General features: G+C 40.3%; 1 protein-coding gene across 1 annotated transcript in view; it reads left to right on the forward strand.

Annotated features, from left to right (window-relative positions):
- Positions 1-18,132, forward strand: part of LOC138951859 (nuclear pore complex protein Nup133-like) — a 35,910-nt gene that overhangs the window by 5,886 nt on the left and 11,892 nt on the right. Inside the window, exons 6-21 of the mRNA XM_070323419.1 lie at positions 1,890-2,000; positions 2,598-2,714; positions 3,160-3,219; positions 3,568-3,629; positions 4,023-4,090; positions 4,904-4,983; positions 5,889-5,991; positions 6,295-6,360; positions 12,341-12,422; positions 12,612-12,657; positions 13,491-13,595; positions 14,052-14,217; positions 14,887-14,993; positions 16,193-16,299; positions 16,851-16,950; positions 17,281-17,400. Of these exons, the coding sequence (XP_070179520.1) occupies positions 1,890-2,000; positions 2,598-2,714; positions 3,160-3,219; positions 3,568-3,629; positions 4,023-4,090; positions 4,904-4,983; positions 5,889-5,991; positions 6,295-6,360; positions 12,341-12,422; positions 12,612-12,657; positions 13,491-13,595; positions 14,052-14,217; positions 14,887-14,993; positions 16,193-16,299; positions 16,851-16,950; positions 17,281-17,400 (1,500 nt within the window). The remainder of the gene's footprint in view (positions 1-1,889; positions 2,001-2,597; positions 2,715-3,159; positions 3,220-3,567; positions 3,630-4,022; positions 4,091-4,903; positions 4,984-5,888; positions 5,992-6,294; positions 6,361-12,340; positions 12,423-12,611; positions 12,658-13,490; positions 13,596-14,051; positions 14,218-14,886; positions 14,994-16,192; positions 16,300-16,850; positions 16,951-17,280; positions 17,401-18,132) is intronic.

The raw sequence follows: 18,132 nt of genomic DNA on the forward strand, positions 1-18,132 counted from the left end.
TAGTTGATGTTCTTTTCACTGTTGTTATTTTTACAGTTATATATTAATACTAGATGATTACCCGCTTCGCCGGGAAGAAGTAGAGCCGAATACCAGGCTGTGCCGGTGACCTGGCTCTGCCGGGTGTACGCCGGCTTTGCCGGCGCACGAAGGAAAGGAGATAAACGCGCAAAACACTGGAGACCTTCTAAAAATAGTAACGTGCAGTGACCTTCTAAAAATAGTAACGTAGTAACGGGAATATGGATTGACGCCACACGAAGGAAGGGAGATAATCGCGGCTGAAAACACTGGAGAAGATGAGGAAGAGTTACTGGTAGTGGATCCCGACAACAAAAAAACAACAACAACAAAATCGGTTCAGCGCGCACAGCGCTGCGCGCTGAGAGCACGTGTTGAAATATCTCATCGATGAGGTTGTGTCCGGGGTGTAGCTGAATACGGTGTCCAAATTTGAAAAAGATCCACCGAGAACTTTGGCCGTGCATCGCGAACAGACAGACAGACAGACAGACACTAGTCTTATATATATATATATATATAGATAGATAGATAGATAGATATGTTGTTTAAGAAATGTTGTGGTTTCTGCTATGCCTTTTGCTTACCATGTTTAATGCAAGATTCTGTTTTGTTGTTTTTCTTCTTCCATGTTTTCATTGTTGATAGAACATTGTTGATAGAACGTTGTTGATAGAACATTGTTGATAGAACATTGTTGATAGAACGTTGTTGATAGAACATTGTTGATAGAACATTGTTGATAGAACATTGTTGATAGAACATTGCTGATAGAACGTTGTTGATAGAACATTGTTGATAGAACGTTGTTGATAGAACATTGTTGATAGAACATTGTTGATAGAACATTGTTGATAGAACGTTGTTGATAGAACGTTGTTGATAGAACGTTGTTGATAGAACGTTGTTGATAGAACGTTGTTGATAGAACGTTGTTGATAGAACATTGCTGATAGAACGTTGTTGATAGAACGTTGTTGATAGAACGTTGTTGATAGAACATTGTTGATAGAACGTTGTTGATAGAACGTTGTTGATAGAACGTTGTTGATAGAACGTTGTTGATAGAACGTTGCTGATAGAACGTTGTTGATAGAACATTGTTGATAGAACGTTGTTGATTGAACATTGTTGATAGAAGATAGAACATTGTTGATAGAACATTGTTGATAGAACATTGTTGATAGAACATTGTTGATAGAACATTGTTGATAGAACATTGTTGATAGAACATTGTTGATAGAACATTGTTGATAGAACATTATTGTTGATAGAACATTGTTGATAGAACGTTGTTGATAGAACGTTGTTGATAGAACGTTGTTGATAGAACGTTGTTGATAGTTGCTGATAGAACATTGCTGATAGAACATTGCTGATAGAACATTGTTGATAGAACATTGTTGATAGAACATTGTTGATAGAACATTGTTGATAGAACATTGTTGATAGAACATTGTTGATAGAACATTGCTGATAGAACATTGCTGATAGAACATTGCTGATAGAACATTGCTGATAGAACATTGCTGATAGAACATTGCTGATAGAACATTGTTGATAGAACATTGTTGATAGAACATTGTTGATAGAACATTGTTGATAGAACATTGTTGATAGAACATTGTTGATAGAACATTGTTGATAGAACATTGTTAGCTTTTCTGTTTGTGCAGGCTTCTATTGAGTGACAACGATATTTCAACAACAGACTGCTGGTTCCCCACTTTTGCCTTGTGTCATGCAGATATTTGTGTTAACTGCATTGTGTTACTTATCAAATTTATGACAAAATCATATTGATACATGTGTCTTGTCTATGTTGTACTTGTACATCACTTGAAAAAAAGAATAATTTATGTGTGCAGAATTCCATCACATGCATAGCTCTGAAGACAGCGCAGGGAATGTTCTCCGGAATCAGTCGTCGCATGTCCTCTTTTATCTTTGGTGCCACGCCAGCACAGACCGCCGGCGCTGTGAGTACAGACTTGACTTTGTTTCTGCAAGAATAAGAGGTTCTCTTGGCGTCTGTGGGATAGAACAACACTTAAAAGGGGAAGTAGGGCAAGCAGGGAGAATGAAAATGTATGGATTTTTTTAAAGGCCAACATCGGCCGATACGTGGGGGCGACAGATGTAGCTCTGTTGACTCGTTTCTGGACTACATTGGATGTCGCTGGCAACGCTTAATTTAGCTCTATGGCCTTCTTCTATAACAAGGCTTTGTGCCCTGGATTCGAATGTTTGGCTTTAAAAGCTGAGGCCAAGGCCTGTCAATGTACACACGTGTGGTACTGTCATAGTGAAGACTATGGGTATCACTGTGGAACTATTGTGCAAAACTCCATACACATAAGGCCTTCACAAATCTACATCTTATCTTCACAAATACACGTCACCAACAATGAAGCTCACTGCAAAATACATGCCATTTGTGTTACACTTCTAGTGTACTTGAAATTGCTGAATTCTGACCGCTGCAGTGACCTTTCATTCTTCAATGAATATTAAAAGAGCAATCACTGAGTGAATGAATAGCATTATGTAAAAGGTGTTCTAAACTTTTTTTTCAGCCACTGCAAGCATTAGTAGCAGGTGTGGAGGATGAAGAGGATGAGACACGACCATTCTACGTCTTGTCAGACACCCACCTGCAGAAATGGATGATGTCTACTTTCTCTCCTGAAAAGGTATGCTTTTTGTAAGGTTGCAACAACAAAAAAATCAAGTCTTACAATAGAGGTACATTAGCAGACGTTAGGAAGAGAAAGTTTCAGAAAAGGGAGGGGGGTATGGTTTTAAAAGACAGGTTCAGCTGTATATCAGGGTATCAAGAAACAGCAGATGTAGATAACCTTTTTTTAAGGTTTTAATCCTTGCCGATAGCATAGTTCTGTGTCTTTCAAGATCAGCGCTAGAAGTTTATGAACTTTATTTTAATAATAATCTTGTCGCACATACATATGTATGGCTCTTTCCTCTGTGAGGAAAAGTTATTTTGTTTCAAGACGATGCAGTTTCATGTTAATTGGATTTGCATGGTTTTTGATGCCATTCACTGATATTTGACCACAGCAAAACTAGTCAACATTTTTGTGTGATTTTACTTTGATTTCCCTTCTTTTCTTTGTTCAGCTGATTTATCAGGCTGATGCTCTGCGGCTCGTCAAAGATGCGTTGGCAAGAAGAGTTTGGGTGCGTTTGGCTTTTTACCTGCTCTGGGTGTGTGTATGTGTGTGTGTGTGTGTGTGTGTGTGTGTGTGTGTGTGTGTGTGTGTGTGTGTTGTATGCAGTACAAGCACATTTTACAGTGTGTATGAACAGGCTTATGGCACAATGAAGATTCACAGAATCAGCTTTTGTCTAAGTTTAGAATAAGATAAAAGAGACTTAGAAAAATGATCATTTGCATGAAGAGAAGTTTACATCTCTGTCAATTCTTGTTACAGCAAATAGATGTAGATGTAGCATTTTGATGCACTGCCCTTGTATAATAGATATCGTCGGGGAATAACTGGGTTTCTTTGGTTTTCATATTTGCAGGACCAGGAGTCTGTGAATCTGCCTCAGTTGCTTGTCTGGCTGCTGGACTTGCAGCTTACCAGGTAAGCAATTTTTTGGGATATTTTTTTTCTTTTTTTTTTCTACACTTTAGAAAACCTGAAAAGGGCTACCCTTCAGGTGACATCTGTTATGTTATTTGACATGTGTACAGTGAAAAGGATTCCTTTCTCAAATCATAAATGCCCTTGTGTTGTGACTAAGTTTTCTCCACGTAATAACATGTGGAGAGTTTCTTTTCCATTGTTTTGTGTGGCAGAGTTGGAGTGGTGATCCTAGCTGCCTGGAAAATCTTGAAAATAGTTTCCTTCCTGATATGCCCATGCAGCTTGAGGAGATTTATTAAGACATGTTTTATGAGGTCAAAGTTACTTTTTTTTTCTTTTTTTTTTAAAGTTATTGTTTTATTTTTGTTGTAAAGTTGTTTTGTGTTGCAGAGATGGAGTGATGATCTTGGCGGCTGGGACAAATCTTGAAGCCAGTCCAGACCTCTACTATGTTGTTGGTAAGCTGGCTTTATCCCGCTCATCTTTCGTTCTTGTTTGTCCGCTGGTTTGTTAGCTATTTGTTTGTTCATTTTTGTGTTTTCATGGTATGTCTTAGACATTTTGTATGCTTGAATTATTGCTAAGTCTTCTACCGGGATTTTGTGATCTAAAATGTTTGCTTAACACGAAACAACGAGGGTCAAACCGGTTCATAGCAACCACCCAAGGGGCCGATCAAAAGTAGTCGTTATAGACAGGTGGTCGCCTTGAAAAGGTGAATTGTGTAGAAGATAAACTCCTCTGAGTGGTTGTTGGCAGGTGGTCGCCTTGAAAAGGTGAATTGTGTAGAAGATAAACTCCTCTGAGTGGTTGTTGGCAGGTGGTCGCCTTGAAAAGGGGAATTGTGTAGAAGATAAACTCCCCTGAGTGGTTGTTGGCAGGTGGTCGCCTTGAAAAGGGGAATTGTGTAGAAGATAAACTCCCCTGAGCGGTTGTTGGCTGGTGGTCGTTTTTGAGAGGTGGTTCCAAGGACAGGTTCAACTGTTGTTGTAATAAAGGTATAAAATCAGTTACAGAAAACAATGCATGAGATTTTGTTCACATTCACTGCGGTAGTTTCATGTACTCTGAATTTAGTTTTAAACTGTGACTTTGGTAAGAAATGTGTTTTGAGTGTGTCACTATGTCTTTGTTGTGTGAGAAATGTGTTTTGAGTTTGTCATTATGTCCGTGTTGTGTGAGAAATGTGTTTTGAGTTTGTCATTATGTCTGTGTTGTGTGAGAAATGTGTTTTGAGTTTGTCATTATGTCTGTGTTGTGTTGTTTGGCAGCCCTGCTGTCCACTGACGAGGAGGAGGCACCAAAACAGCTGGACAAGCTGACTCTGCTGGACTACAGGGAAAGATATGATGTAAGATGATGTTGGTTATAGACTACTCCCTTTTGGCCAAAGCGAAGTTTGGAATGATCTGATGGTCCAGTGGAACCTGCATGCCTGTAGCAGCTCTAATAGTGTCAAAAATCACTGAACTGCTCCATAGAAAAGTAGGGACAACCACCCCCAACCAGGCGCGTCCACAGGTGGCGGATAGTGGGGTGGCCTTCAGATATCGAGGTTAGCTGCGAGATAAGCCAGGCTTGCCAGGACGAATAAGCAGTCGCGGACCAAATGGCGGTGCTTCCAGCAGGATGGGGCGGGGTAACAGGTGGCACTGTTACACTCAAGAAATATCTCAGGTGTCCAATAACGGGAGCACCATGCGATCAAGAGCCACATTATAAGCTCTAGCCCTGGGGAAGGTCACCTCAGATAAACAAACCAGCCAGCTATGGCCAAATAGCCGGGTAGACTGGACCCGACAGCCCTGTAAAGCCACCAGTCTAGGAGAAGGACCACTCCGGTATAAAAACACGCTGAAGCCGGATGAGCTGGGCCATGTATGGCGCATAACGGCAGCTTAACGCATCAACGCTCAAATGACAGACAACAACTGAACTGCTCTATTTTGGGGGGGATTCAACGCTTGGATCCTAACGTGGTCTCACAATCCCCTGGACCCTGTCTTTCTTGTTTGATTGTTTATGTTCCAAACTTTTATCGCTTAATCGGTCAGTTACAAATACACTGAACATTTTTGCCACATCAGAATACATACAAGTCTTTGAACAGAAGTCATTTTGGTTTTCACTGTATTGTTGGTATGTTTGTTGCTCGTTCAGCACCTGATGATTATGGTATTCCAAGGTCAGAAGTTTGAGATTGTCTGTGCGTTAAATTGTGGTTGTGTTATATTTGGTTGTGGGTATACTTTTCAGGTTTCAAGAGAGGAAGAACTTTTGAGTTATCATCTGCTTGTCCCCACACTGACATCTCAAGAGGCGCTCATCTACTGCAGACGTCTCATCTTCATGCTGCCGGGTTGGTTGTGTGCGTGCCTGCGAGTGGGATTGTGTTTCAGAGTGGGAGTGTGTTTCAGAGTGGGAGTGTGTGTGTGTTTTTGTGTGTGTGTGTGTACATGTATGGATGTGTGGATGTGTGGGTGTGTTGTGTGTTCCTGCAAGTGTGTGTGTATTTATACATTTCTGTTTCTACACGTGTGTGGGGTTTTGTGTGTTCTTTCATGCAATTGTCATAAGTAAATGAAGCTAGTACAGTGTTCTTTTCGCCTTTCATGATAATGAAGCATTTCTCATTGTGTGTATATTCCTGTTTTATTGTCAGTGAATGACAGTCAGCCAGCAGACCGCATGGATCTCCAAAATTCGGCAGACCAGCTGATTGGTGCAGGTATTTATCGCCAGTCTTAGATTATTACACTGGGACCTCTCTATTAAGGGGGGACAGGGTAGGCAAGCACTTTTTTTTTTATTTTGGAAACAGCTTGCTGCTTGTTTGATTTTTGCAACCAGAATAACCTAATTAAGGGAAACCATTTTAAATTTTGAGTGAAAAGCAATTTTGGGGGGTTTTATTCACCAAAATGTGAGAAAAACGTTATAAAATGTGCTTTTTTTAAAATGTTGCAGTTTGTGAACCAGTGCATGTTTTGATCCAATTTTTCTTCTTTGCAGCAATATGTGTGTGTTTAATAATTCTGTGTATCGAAAAGCATTTCTAAGCAATATATTATTTTAATTTAGCATTTTCAGTTACCGGTTCAGTTTTGATAAGAAAAATACATGAAATCCTAACTGTCAGACTCATAAAAACCCAACCAATGCACTGAACTCTTATTCCATACACAGAACTGATGCTGTACAACTCATAAACAACATATACAAAAACTGAACAAATCCATCAAGCCTTTCAAAAGTTGCAACATTTTAATTGTAGCGTTTTGTCTGAAAATTACATTCAGAGAAAACAGCATTTTAAAGATTTGAACCAGTACATAAAAAAACCAGTAGCACAGTGCACCCTGAATTCATATGTTTTTATCAGAATGACCACTTTACTATGTAGGGAAAAGGATTTGACAATCAAATTATCAGGATTTTTTTTATATACATCATATGAAAACAGCCATCTTTGTTTGTACCGATATGAAAACATGAATCAGAACCAAACTGTCAGACTCATAAAAACCCAACCAATGCACTTAACTCTTATTCCATACACAAAACTGACGCTTTACAAATCATAAACAACATAAACAAAAATGAAACAAATCCATCAAGCCATTCAAAAGTTGCAACATTTTAATTACAGATGTTTGTCTGAAAATTACATTCAGAGAAAACAGCATTTGAAAGATTCCAACCAGTACCTCAAACTAGTAGCACAGTGCAGCCTGAATTGATATGTTTTTATAAGAATAACCACTTTACTATGATGGGGAAATGATTTGACGATCAAATTATCCAGACTTTTTTTAAAAAATCATTTGAAAACTCATCTATGTTAGTGCAGATATGAATCAAAACGAAACTGTCGGACTCATAAAAACACAAGGAATCCACTGTATTCTTATTCCATGCACAGAAATGGTGCTTCACAAATCATAAACAACATATACAAAATTGGAACAAATCCATCTTGCCATTCAAAAGTTACAACATTTTAATTACCACATTTTGTCTCAAATTACATGTAGAGAAAACAGCATGTAAAAGAGTCTCACTAGTACCCCGGTAAACTAGTACCACAGTAGAGCTTGAATTAATGGGGTGGTTTTTTTTTAACCAGAATAACACTTTAACTATGAAGGGGAAATAATTTGATAATCAAATTATCAGATTTTTTTGATTTAAAAAAAAATTATATGAAAACATTAAAAAAGTCAATTATCTGTGTTTGTGCTGATATGAAAATATTGATCAGAACCAAACTGTCAGACTCATAAAAACCCAACGGATGCACTGATTTCTTATTCCATTGCATAGAAATGATGCTTCACAAATCATCAACAACATTACATAATTATATATACACAAATGGAACAAAGCTATCAAGCCATTCAAAAGTTGCAACATTTTAATTACAGTATTTCTGTGCTCAATCCTAACACTGCAGCAAATTTCTGTAAAGCTGAATGTCCCTTTCCATGTACCAACTTGGTCATACGCGGATTATTTAAAATGCAACTTTACCACCCGAAGCGTTGCAAACACCGGGAGAAGAGTAAACAACTGCAGACTTGAATGGACACTCATATGCACTCCAGATGCAGGGCCTTTGCAAATCCTTGGGCTGATGCATCACCTTCTTTCATAATCAGACTGCTATCAGACAAGCATTCAGTACAGGATATAAACCTTTCAGCAATAGATTGAGCTGATCAATGTTGACAAAAGCCCAACACATGTCAGCGGAGTGACGTTGCACAGTACCAGTATCCATATCTGCTTGTGATGGGTCAGAAGATGGCAAAGTATCTGTATCTTCTTATGGTTGGTCAGAAGATGGCAAAGCTGATGTTTCTGCTGTGGAAGAGGGTAGTTCCGGTTTAGCAAACTTTTCCATCAGGTCAATCTTTCTCCTCGCTGCCACCACAGGAGGACTGGCTCTCCCCTTGCTCCAACCTAATAAATACACAAACACTGATTTAATATTTGATACAACTGTCCATGGTTTTTGTTTGTAATAAGCTGCAAATTTTAAGACTCAATATAAACGTCAACAAGTGCTTGTACTTTATTTTGCAAATGACCATGTTACATGGGGTGTACCTCAACTTTTTGGCTAGGCTGGTAAATCAGAAATCCCAATCAGCCCCCAACCACTGAACCAGGCGGGTTTTCTTACAACCACCTCAGCGGCTCGTACCCACATATGTCGGTTGACGAACACACACACACACACAAAAGACATTCATTAATTGGCCCCTATCACAAAATGTACATGTCAAGTTTACTATGGGATTTGAGTAACCACACAATCACATACACGCAGGAACTAATACTGAAACTAGCTGAATTATTTTCTTTCTTTCTTTCTTTCTTTTCATATTTTTCTTTTAAAATTAATTTATTTCATCACACTTGCTATGTATTTGCTTGTTTCTTGTCTGTTGTCTGTTTTGTGTGTGTGTGTTCTGTGTGTGTGTATACATTTTCAGATTTCCTAAACCTAGCACTGTTTGCAGGTGATCTTTATGCTTTTGATTCATGAGTTGCATCCCCAGTCCTTTAGTTTAACTCTTTTTTTTTCTTTGGTGAAGTAAATTGGATCTATTTTTTTTATTCCTTAGTTAATGGAAAAGATTTGACAACAATATTGCTGTCAATGATAGGTTGGTCAGCCATGCTGGTGTAAACCAATCCTTTAGAATTAGAGAACGCTCTCTAGTAGGGTACTTATTTTCCTACGGTCAATGACCAGAAACAGAAACTGTGTCAGTCGTACATCGCTCAGATGCTGCTTCTCAGTTTGACCCCAGACAAAGAATACTGATGACATGTTACACCATAGTAAGCTCTCAAGGACTGGCCAGCGAAGAACAATAAAATAGGGGTTGTGAAGACGATATCACAGATATGATCGAGGGAGGGAGGGGGGGGGGGGGGGGGTGTGCGGCGGCGGCATGGTCAGTAAATTGGATCAAGAAACCCGCAAAATACTTCAGACACAAACTGTTTATCATTTACCTGCAAACCCTAACACATTCTTACAACAACAACAACATAACGATGTGCAATAAATCACGTTGTCAAACAAACAAGATCGAAAAGAGAAAGAAGCAAAACCCACCTCGTCGAGTCAAGAATCTTAGAATGTCGTCTGCTCAAATACGATCATGTTGGTTCATTTCGGAGTGTTGTTACTTCCTTCTACTGTTCGCTGCTGCTGGTTCATCTTTCTCTGATATTTCTTGTCACTATGCCGAACATTTGTTCTCCGCAGCTCAAAACTTTGAAAAATGCTGCTGAATCGGTGAAAACGTCATGGATTTGTTGACACCGGGGGACTGATAAGTTGTCTACTGCGCTTGCGCCAAATGCCTTTGACCTACATATATTTGCATATATTAATTCCGGGGTTTCGGTTGGAACGGATTCTCTCTCTTTGTGCCTATGTCAACGGAAATTCCCCAACGGTGATGACGTCATCTTGAAGAACGGAAATTTCCACACAGTTTGAACAGCGAAGGGTCATGTCATGTGCGCACATTTACCAGCACGGAGTATCCAAAGTTGACCATTTTTTCGATTTTTTTGATAAAACACAGACAAAAACAACAAAACATCGGTTTGAAAATGGTTTTATTTACATGAATACATGTCTAAAATGACAAAAGCAGATTATTGAATGCATTCCAGGATGTTCAAAGGTGTGAAAAATGCAACAACCCCAAAAAGGTGTATGAGACCAAAAATAACTCATTTTGCCTACCCGGTCTGCCCTTAAGAACCTACATTATGATTAGTTCCTCTATTTTGTGACCTCATTTTCTTAGACGCTTTCTTCATTGTGTCACTCTGGGTGAGACATGAAGCCTGTGCTGCGACTTCTGTCTTGTGTGTGGCGCACGTTAAATGTCAAAGCAGCACCGCCCTGATATGGCCCTTCGTGGTCGGCTGGGTTAAGCAAACAAACAAACAAACAAACAATCATTGTGTCACTTATTTTTCAAACTTGTCTGCGATCGTTTCTTTGGGGCGGATGTTTTGGGCAGGGGTCTTTGTGGAGAGGTGGTGACCATGAAAGGTGGTCGCCATGAAAGGTGGTCGCCATGAAAGGTGTGTAGCAGTGTCTTTTTATTGAGTCACTTGAGAAAAAGTGACTATGTAATCGGTCAGTGTTAGTCTGTCCGGCTGGCCGTCCGGCCGGCCAACCGGCCGGCCGTCCGTAGACACCACCTTAACGTTGGACTTTTCTCGGAAACTATCAAAGCGATCGGGCTCATATTTTGTTTAGTCGTGACCTCCAATGACCTCTACACTTTAACGATGGTTTCTTTGACCTTTTTCAAGGTCACAGGTCAGCGTCAAAGGAAAAATTAGACATTTTATATCTTTGACAAAGTTCATCGGATGTGATTGAAACTTTGTAGGATTATTCTTTACATCAAAGTATTTACATCTGTAGCCTTTTACGAACGTTATCAGAAAAACAAGGGAGATAACTAGCCTTTTCTGTTCGGCAACACACAACTTAACGTTGGGCTTTTCTTGGAAACTATAAAAGTGACCGGGCTCAAATTTTATGTGAACGTGACTCATTGTGTTGTGAATAGCAATTTCTTCCTGTCCATCTGATGCCTCATATAATATTCAGAACTGCGAAAGTGACTCGATCGAGCGTTTGCTCTTCTTGTTTAATTTGTTCCTGTATTGTATTCTTTTAACACTTTCTACCCCACCTATTTTGACCAAGTTTTGTTTTAGCCGAGACTAGTTGTGCTGCAGCAGGTCACTCAGAATAGTAGTAACTGTGTAGAAACTGTGTATCAACATGCTGGAATGCAGGCGTTAGATGGAGGTTACAGGAAGTGACTGAAGCTAACAGTCTGAGCTGATATATCCATATGTGGTCTGATAGAGCCATATGACATGTGTGGGTACGGATATGTCCGTACCTGGGAGACAATGAGTTCAGACCTGTTTACTCTTACGGAATGGGCGGAAGTTTTACGGATTTAAGATCGTTTTTCCGCTTGTCCGCGCACTGCTTGAAGTCTTCCGCAATTTGGCGCGATTTTGAGAAAAAAATATTTGTGATGTTTTCGGTAAAAAGTCGCGATAGTTTTCTCAGTATTAAGACGTCTTTCGTCAATTTCCTGTTAGAACCGTGTGTCTTCTTCCGGTACTTTGGTTACACGTGTTGCCAGTTGGTGTCTTTTTGCAAAAAGCCTCCAACGAAAAGAAAGGAACAACACCGACACCGACACGAAACTGACGATGAAGAGCGCGACTAATGCGTGTGGGGCAAAGAAGAAGAGAATCTATTATCAGAAGTGGAAAGAAGATTACTCAAAGAAGTATCCGGACTTGACGGTTTCCAGGAAATTTGGACCAAGCCATTCTTACTGCACGCTGTGTAACAGTCATTTCTCGATCACTCATGGTGGGAAGAATGATTGTGAACGGCACGTACAGCCCATCAGTTTATCATTTCTGGGCACACAGCAAAATTAATTATGAAAAAAAGAGTGTTTTATTGTTTTAGAGCGAGTTTGTGGCTTTAAAAAAAATCTTCCTCATGAAGTGGAAAATCTTCCTCATTTTCCTTCAAATCTTCCTCATGGGTCAATGTAAGTGTAAACAGGTCTGTGAGTTAAAGCATTTTGTTGATTTTAACAGATTTATTGTTCTGATGTTTTACACAGGTATATGTGATGGGAAGGCTGTCTTCTTCTCAAGTGCACATGGAATGTTCTGTGTGGCACAAAACCGAGGTGTGGAAGACAGGTGAGATTAAAACGCTGATTGACTTGGCCTTCCTTTGTGTGTGCTTGTGAGAGTGTGCACAGGTGTCTGATTTTCTGTGTCTTTTTATACCTGAGAGATTTTGATAATGAACTGAGTAAATAGTTTGTATAGTCTCGGGAAAAAGAGTTTTCGGTCATAGCTGCTTGAAACACTCTGTTTTTGTTTCAGTATCATGGATGAAGTGGGTCAAGACAGTTTGCTTCGCTCGGAGATGGTAGGTGTTAGAACTACTTGCCATGTTCTTTGTTTGACTTGTTTTTTTAGTTTGTAAGCACAGACTGGTAGAAGTTTCATTCAACACAATCACCTTCTTTTTTAAGTACATGTAGTTTGTAAACATGGGTTTGGTTGACATTTCTTTCAAATCATCTTCTTTTCTTAGTTTGAAGGTATGCATTAGGTTGAAATCTAATTCAACACAATATATATATATATAGTATTATAGAACACCCTGACGAAGGCCACGAGGCCAAAATATTGGTGAAAACGTGAAAGCTTGTTTTGGTTATTTTTTCCATATTTGTTTGTTCCAATCTATATATATATACGACTTGTGTCTGTCTGTCTGTCTGTGTGTGTGTGTGTGTATGTGTGTATTCGCCATGCACGGCCAAAGTTCTCGATGGATCTGCTTCAAATTTGGTGGGCTTATTCAGAGAGACCCCGGACACAACCTCATCGATGAGATATGTGTTTGTGATGAACCGCCACGCTGTCTGTCTCTGTCTCGCGATTCACGGCCAAAGTTCTGGATGGATCTGCTTCAAATTTGGTGGGCATATTCAGGTAGACCCCGGACACAATCGTGGAAAATTTTGAACACGTGCGTGCTCTCAGCGCGCAGCGCTGAACCGATTTTGGTTTTTCTGTACATCCATTCCCAGTAACTCTTCCTTACCTTCTCCAGTGTTTTGCGCGTTTATCTCCCGGGTATTCGGCTCTACTTCTTCCCGGCGAAGCCGTACCCGGCGAAGCGGGTATTCATCTAGTATGTTTATATATGTGCTGTCTGTAATGCCTGTAGTGTACTTACTCTGTTGTTTGCAGTCTACAATGGGGTTCAACATGTCTCAAGTGGCTGAGCTCAGTCAGTGTGACGACAAGCTGTCACGCCTCAAGGCCTGCTTCATCTCATCACTGTCTGGAAATCAGGTACACTGTTACCTTCAGCAGTTTAAATTACGTGTCAGCTGATGAGCAAGTTTGTTACACTTATGAGAGACAAAAGATTTGAAACAGTCACGGCCAAATTACTTATCTTTGTATTAGTGTTACTGTTAAGAGCTGTGTGGGTAAGCACAAATCAGTTTAGGAATAAAACTGAAATGAATTTGTAATTTTCATTCTCTTCATTTTGCCAGCCATAGAGGAGCGATTTGTTTTACTTTCAACAATGTCTGCACATCTGCACGCTGGTAAGTTTATTGGAGAATAGATGAATTGCAGAAATAAGTCTGTCGGGTTTGTATGGGCTGTGAGAGAGTAGATACTCCTGCTTTTATTGAGGCCTTGCAATCCCGGCCAAGTGATTTCCAAACATTGTCTTTTTATTTTGCAAATGTCAGCAGAAGAGATCTTTGATTCATAACATTCGTGGTGCATGTGCAGGCTGACGTTAAGCAGATGTTGGAAGACCTGTTCCCTGGCGCTGTCATGGACGCTCTACCAGGGGACGGTGGCCGTGAGATGGATCGTCTGGTCACGGAACTCAGCTGTGAACTCATCGACGATTACCCTACCGCTGACCCGCGATGGGCCGAGTCCTCCAGATATGGTGAGCACTGACTTTTGCTGCACAGTGGAATCCTCCTTTTAAGACACACCCCCCCCCCTCCCCTCCCCCCCAATTAAAGACTCCCTCCTTTTTAAGACCCTGTGTTCTCAGATTTTCTGTTTATAACCTCTGTAAATTCACCCCCATTTTAAGACTTCAAAGACCTGTTTTTCTCAGATTTTCTGTTTATAACCTCTGTAAATTCACCCCCATTTTAAGACTTCAAAGACCTGTTTTTCTCAGATTTTTTGAGATCTTAAAAGGGGGGATCCACTGTAATCTGTACTGTTTTATATCACGCCTGATTTTTCACAGGCACTGCAAGCATTAAAGCCTTTTGTGTTGACAGACATGCCTGGTGTTTCGGAGCAAATAGAGGAGACTGAGATGTATAATAGCAGTTGACTATGAGTTTTTTTTAAATTCTTTTTAATGTTTTATGTTTTTCTTCTGGTAGAAGTAGTCATTATTATCCAAATCATGACAGTCTTGCAGCTAGCTGAGAAAAGACCTACCCACTGATGCGGGTCAGGGCCTATGATTTGTGTAGCTATTTTGTTTGCTTCTTTGAGGTTGTGATGCTTGAAATGCTAAAATTGCTTTTGATAAGAATCTGTGGGTGTCATGGTAACGTAATGTACTGTATGATTTGAATCTGTATGTGTGCAGATGGGGGAAGCAGCAGCTCCTTGATTATTGTGCAGCAGCTGAGAGATAAAGTGCGCGCCCACGACTATTTCCGTTCTTTTCTCAAAAAGTTTCACCTCTGGGAAAAGGTCAGTGCCCTTTGCTAATAGACAAACTCCGGAAATAACTGTAGGGTTTGTATGGGTAGTGAAAGAGTCAATGCTCTTGCTTTTGGTGAGGCAAACTTTCCACGCATGCTCCTTGTCCACGTGTTTCAGACACAACCCTCACTAGTGACTGGCCTATAACAATAACAATAACAACACTTTTTTGACTCACATGCGAAGCAAAAGTGAGTCTATGTACTCACCCGAGTCGTCCGTCCGTCCGTCCGTCCGGACGTCCGTCCGTCCGTCCGGAAAACTTTAACGTTGGATATTTCTTGGACACTATTCAGTCTATCAGTACCAAATTTGGCAAGATGGTGTATGATGACAAGGCCCCAAAAAACATACATAGCATCTTGACCTTGCTTCAAGGTCAAGGTCGCAGGGGCCATAAATGTTGCCTAAAAAACAGCTATTTTTCACATTTTTCACATTTTCTCTGAAGTTTTTGAGATTCAATACCTCACCTATATATGATATATAGGGCAAAGTAAGCCCCATCTTTTGATACCAGTTTGGTTTTCCTTGCTTCAAGGTCAAGGTCACAGGAGCTCTTCAAAGTTGGATTGTATACATATTTTGAAGTGACCTTGACCCTGAACTATGGAAGATAACTGTTTCAAACTTAAAAATTATGTGGGGCACATGTTATGCTTTCATCATGAGACACATTTGGTCACATATGATCAAGGTCAAGGTCACTTTGACCCTTATGAAATGTGACGAAAATAAGGTAGTGAACCACTAAAAGTGACCATATCTCATGGTAGAAAGAGCCAAAAAGCACCATTGTACTTCCTATGTCTTGAATTAACAGCTTTGTGTTGCTTGACCTTGGGTCAAGGTCACATGTATTTTGGTAGGAAAAATGTGTAAAGCATGTGAGTCGTATGGGCTTTGCCCTTCTTGTTGTTCATTCAAGTTAATACATTAAAATGGAAAATTGTCTTGGATACATCTAATGTCACATTTTAACAGAATGAGTCTATATATATATATGTAGTAGTGAAATAGCCTGCATTTCTTTCTTGTTCTTGTATTTTTGTTTTTTCATGTACCCCCATGGGGTTTCTTGAATAAGATTTGCCTTGCCTTGCCTTGCCTTGCAATTCTAGCGAATGGAAGGATTGAATGTATAGCCTATGGTGAGGCTTCACCAGTTACTCCTTTGCTTTTTGCAGCTGAACATTGCGCCAGTGCGTGACGGTGAGATGTGTACCAGGCTGTTGCTGTGTGAGCATGTGGAAAAGCTGGAAGCTGCCATCAGTCTCAGAGAGCAGGATGCAGAGTGAGTTAAACATACAGAGAGCTGGTTATTGTGTGTGCTGATTTTGTGTGGAAAAGCTGGAAGCTGTCTAAACATACAGAGAGTTGGTTATTGTGTGTGCTGATTTTGTGTGGAAAAGCTGGAAGCTGTCTAAACATACAGAGAGCTGGTTATTGTGTGTGCTGATTTTGTGTGGAAAAGCTGGAAGCTGTCTAAACATGCAGAGAGTTGGTTATTGTGTGTGCTGATTTTGTGTGGTAAAGCTGGAAGCTGTCTAAACATATAGAGAGCTGGCTATTGTGTGTGCTGATTTTGTGTGGAAAAGCTGGAAGCTGTCTAAACATACAGATACCTGGTTATTGTGTGTGCTGATTAATTTTTGTGTGGAAAAGCTGGAAGCTGCTATCAGTCTAAGGGAGTAGGATTCAGAGTGAGTATAACATACAGATAGCTCGTTATTGTATGTGCTGATTTTGTGTGGAATAGCTGGAAGCTGTTTAAACATACAGCAGTGCTATTTTCTGCTTTGATTTGATTTTATAAGTGTACCTTCATGATTGTATGATGTGCAGGCCAACAAAGATAGTAGACGTGTGCATTCGCCGTTTGCTGAAAGAGAGAGGAACTCCCGTCCCTCACAATTTGAATCCAGAGGATGCCTTCTTCAGAGAGGTAAATGGTGTTTGTTTGGATTGTGAGGGGGGATGAAGGGAGTTGTGAGATTTCCAGCATTTTCAAAGCTGAAGAGAAGAGATGATCCTTGAGAAGATCACAAGATTGCAACATTTTGCATCATTTTCTCAACAACAAAATGGGGGGGGGGGGGGGGGGGAATGTCATACTTTTAGCTATTTTCTTTTCATTTTTGCCTTTTTTTTTTTCTTTTGTTTTTAAGTTTCATGATTCATGCCTGATTAGGATATTGTATGTTGGATAATAAATAGGTCTGTTGTGTTGTTCATTATGAGAATGCCTCACAATTCTCTCATCATAATCGTGCAGGTGTCCAAAGTTCAGGACATAGGACCGGCATTGCTGGACTACGAGATGGAACAGCTGAGCTCTGGCATCACGTCGCGCCAGTGCTCTCACCTCATCGTCACCATTAGTGGACTGTTGCAGGTAAAAATACTGCCCTGGTTCAGTTTGGTGATTGTCATGCATCTTTTTTAGCAAGATCTAGATCAGCACTTTTCAGGATGTGTACAGGAACGTGTACGGGTAACGTCATAAAATCTAGTTTTTATGTCACGCGTTTGCCAAGATCTGCAGTCTTAGTGGGAGCAAAACAACGTATGCATTTGGAGAAAAAAGTGAGTCACGGGTGATGCAATTCTACACGTATACGTTCGACCATCTACAACACTGTATTGCTGGCTATCTTACGGGGGGGTTTAGTAATAACTCTGTATGGGTTGTGAAAGAGTGAAAACTCTTGCTTTTATTGAATCAAAATTTTCCACAAAGAGCATGCGTGGAAAGCTTGACTCACTAACAGCAAGAGTATACAAGTTGAATGCGAAAGAAGAGGCCAAGATAACACGTACACACACACACTACGATAACAATGCATGGGTAGAATATGCCACTGGGAATTTCCTGTCCACGACAATGACAATATAAGATGTTTGATGGGTTGTTGACAGACCAGATTTTTTGGTCGGTCCGACAAAAAACCTGGTCTGACAACAAACCACCAAACATCGTTTTTGTCATCATTTTGGTAGTGAGAAAATAAGTGCCAAATCAACACAGGGAGCACCGGCACGGTTGGCCTAGTGGTAAGGCGTCCGCCCCGTGATCGGGAGGTCGTGGGTTCGAACCCCGGCCGGGTCATACCTAAGACTTTAAAAT

This window comes from Littorina saxatilis, linkage group LG17 (genome assembly GCF_037325665.1).
Source record: "Littorina saxatilis isolate snail1 linkage group LG17, US_GU_Lsax_2.0, whole genome shotgun sequence".
NCBI lineage: Eukaryota > Metazoa > Mollusca > Gastropoda > Littorinimorpha > Littorinidae > Littorina > Littorina saxatilis.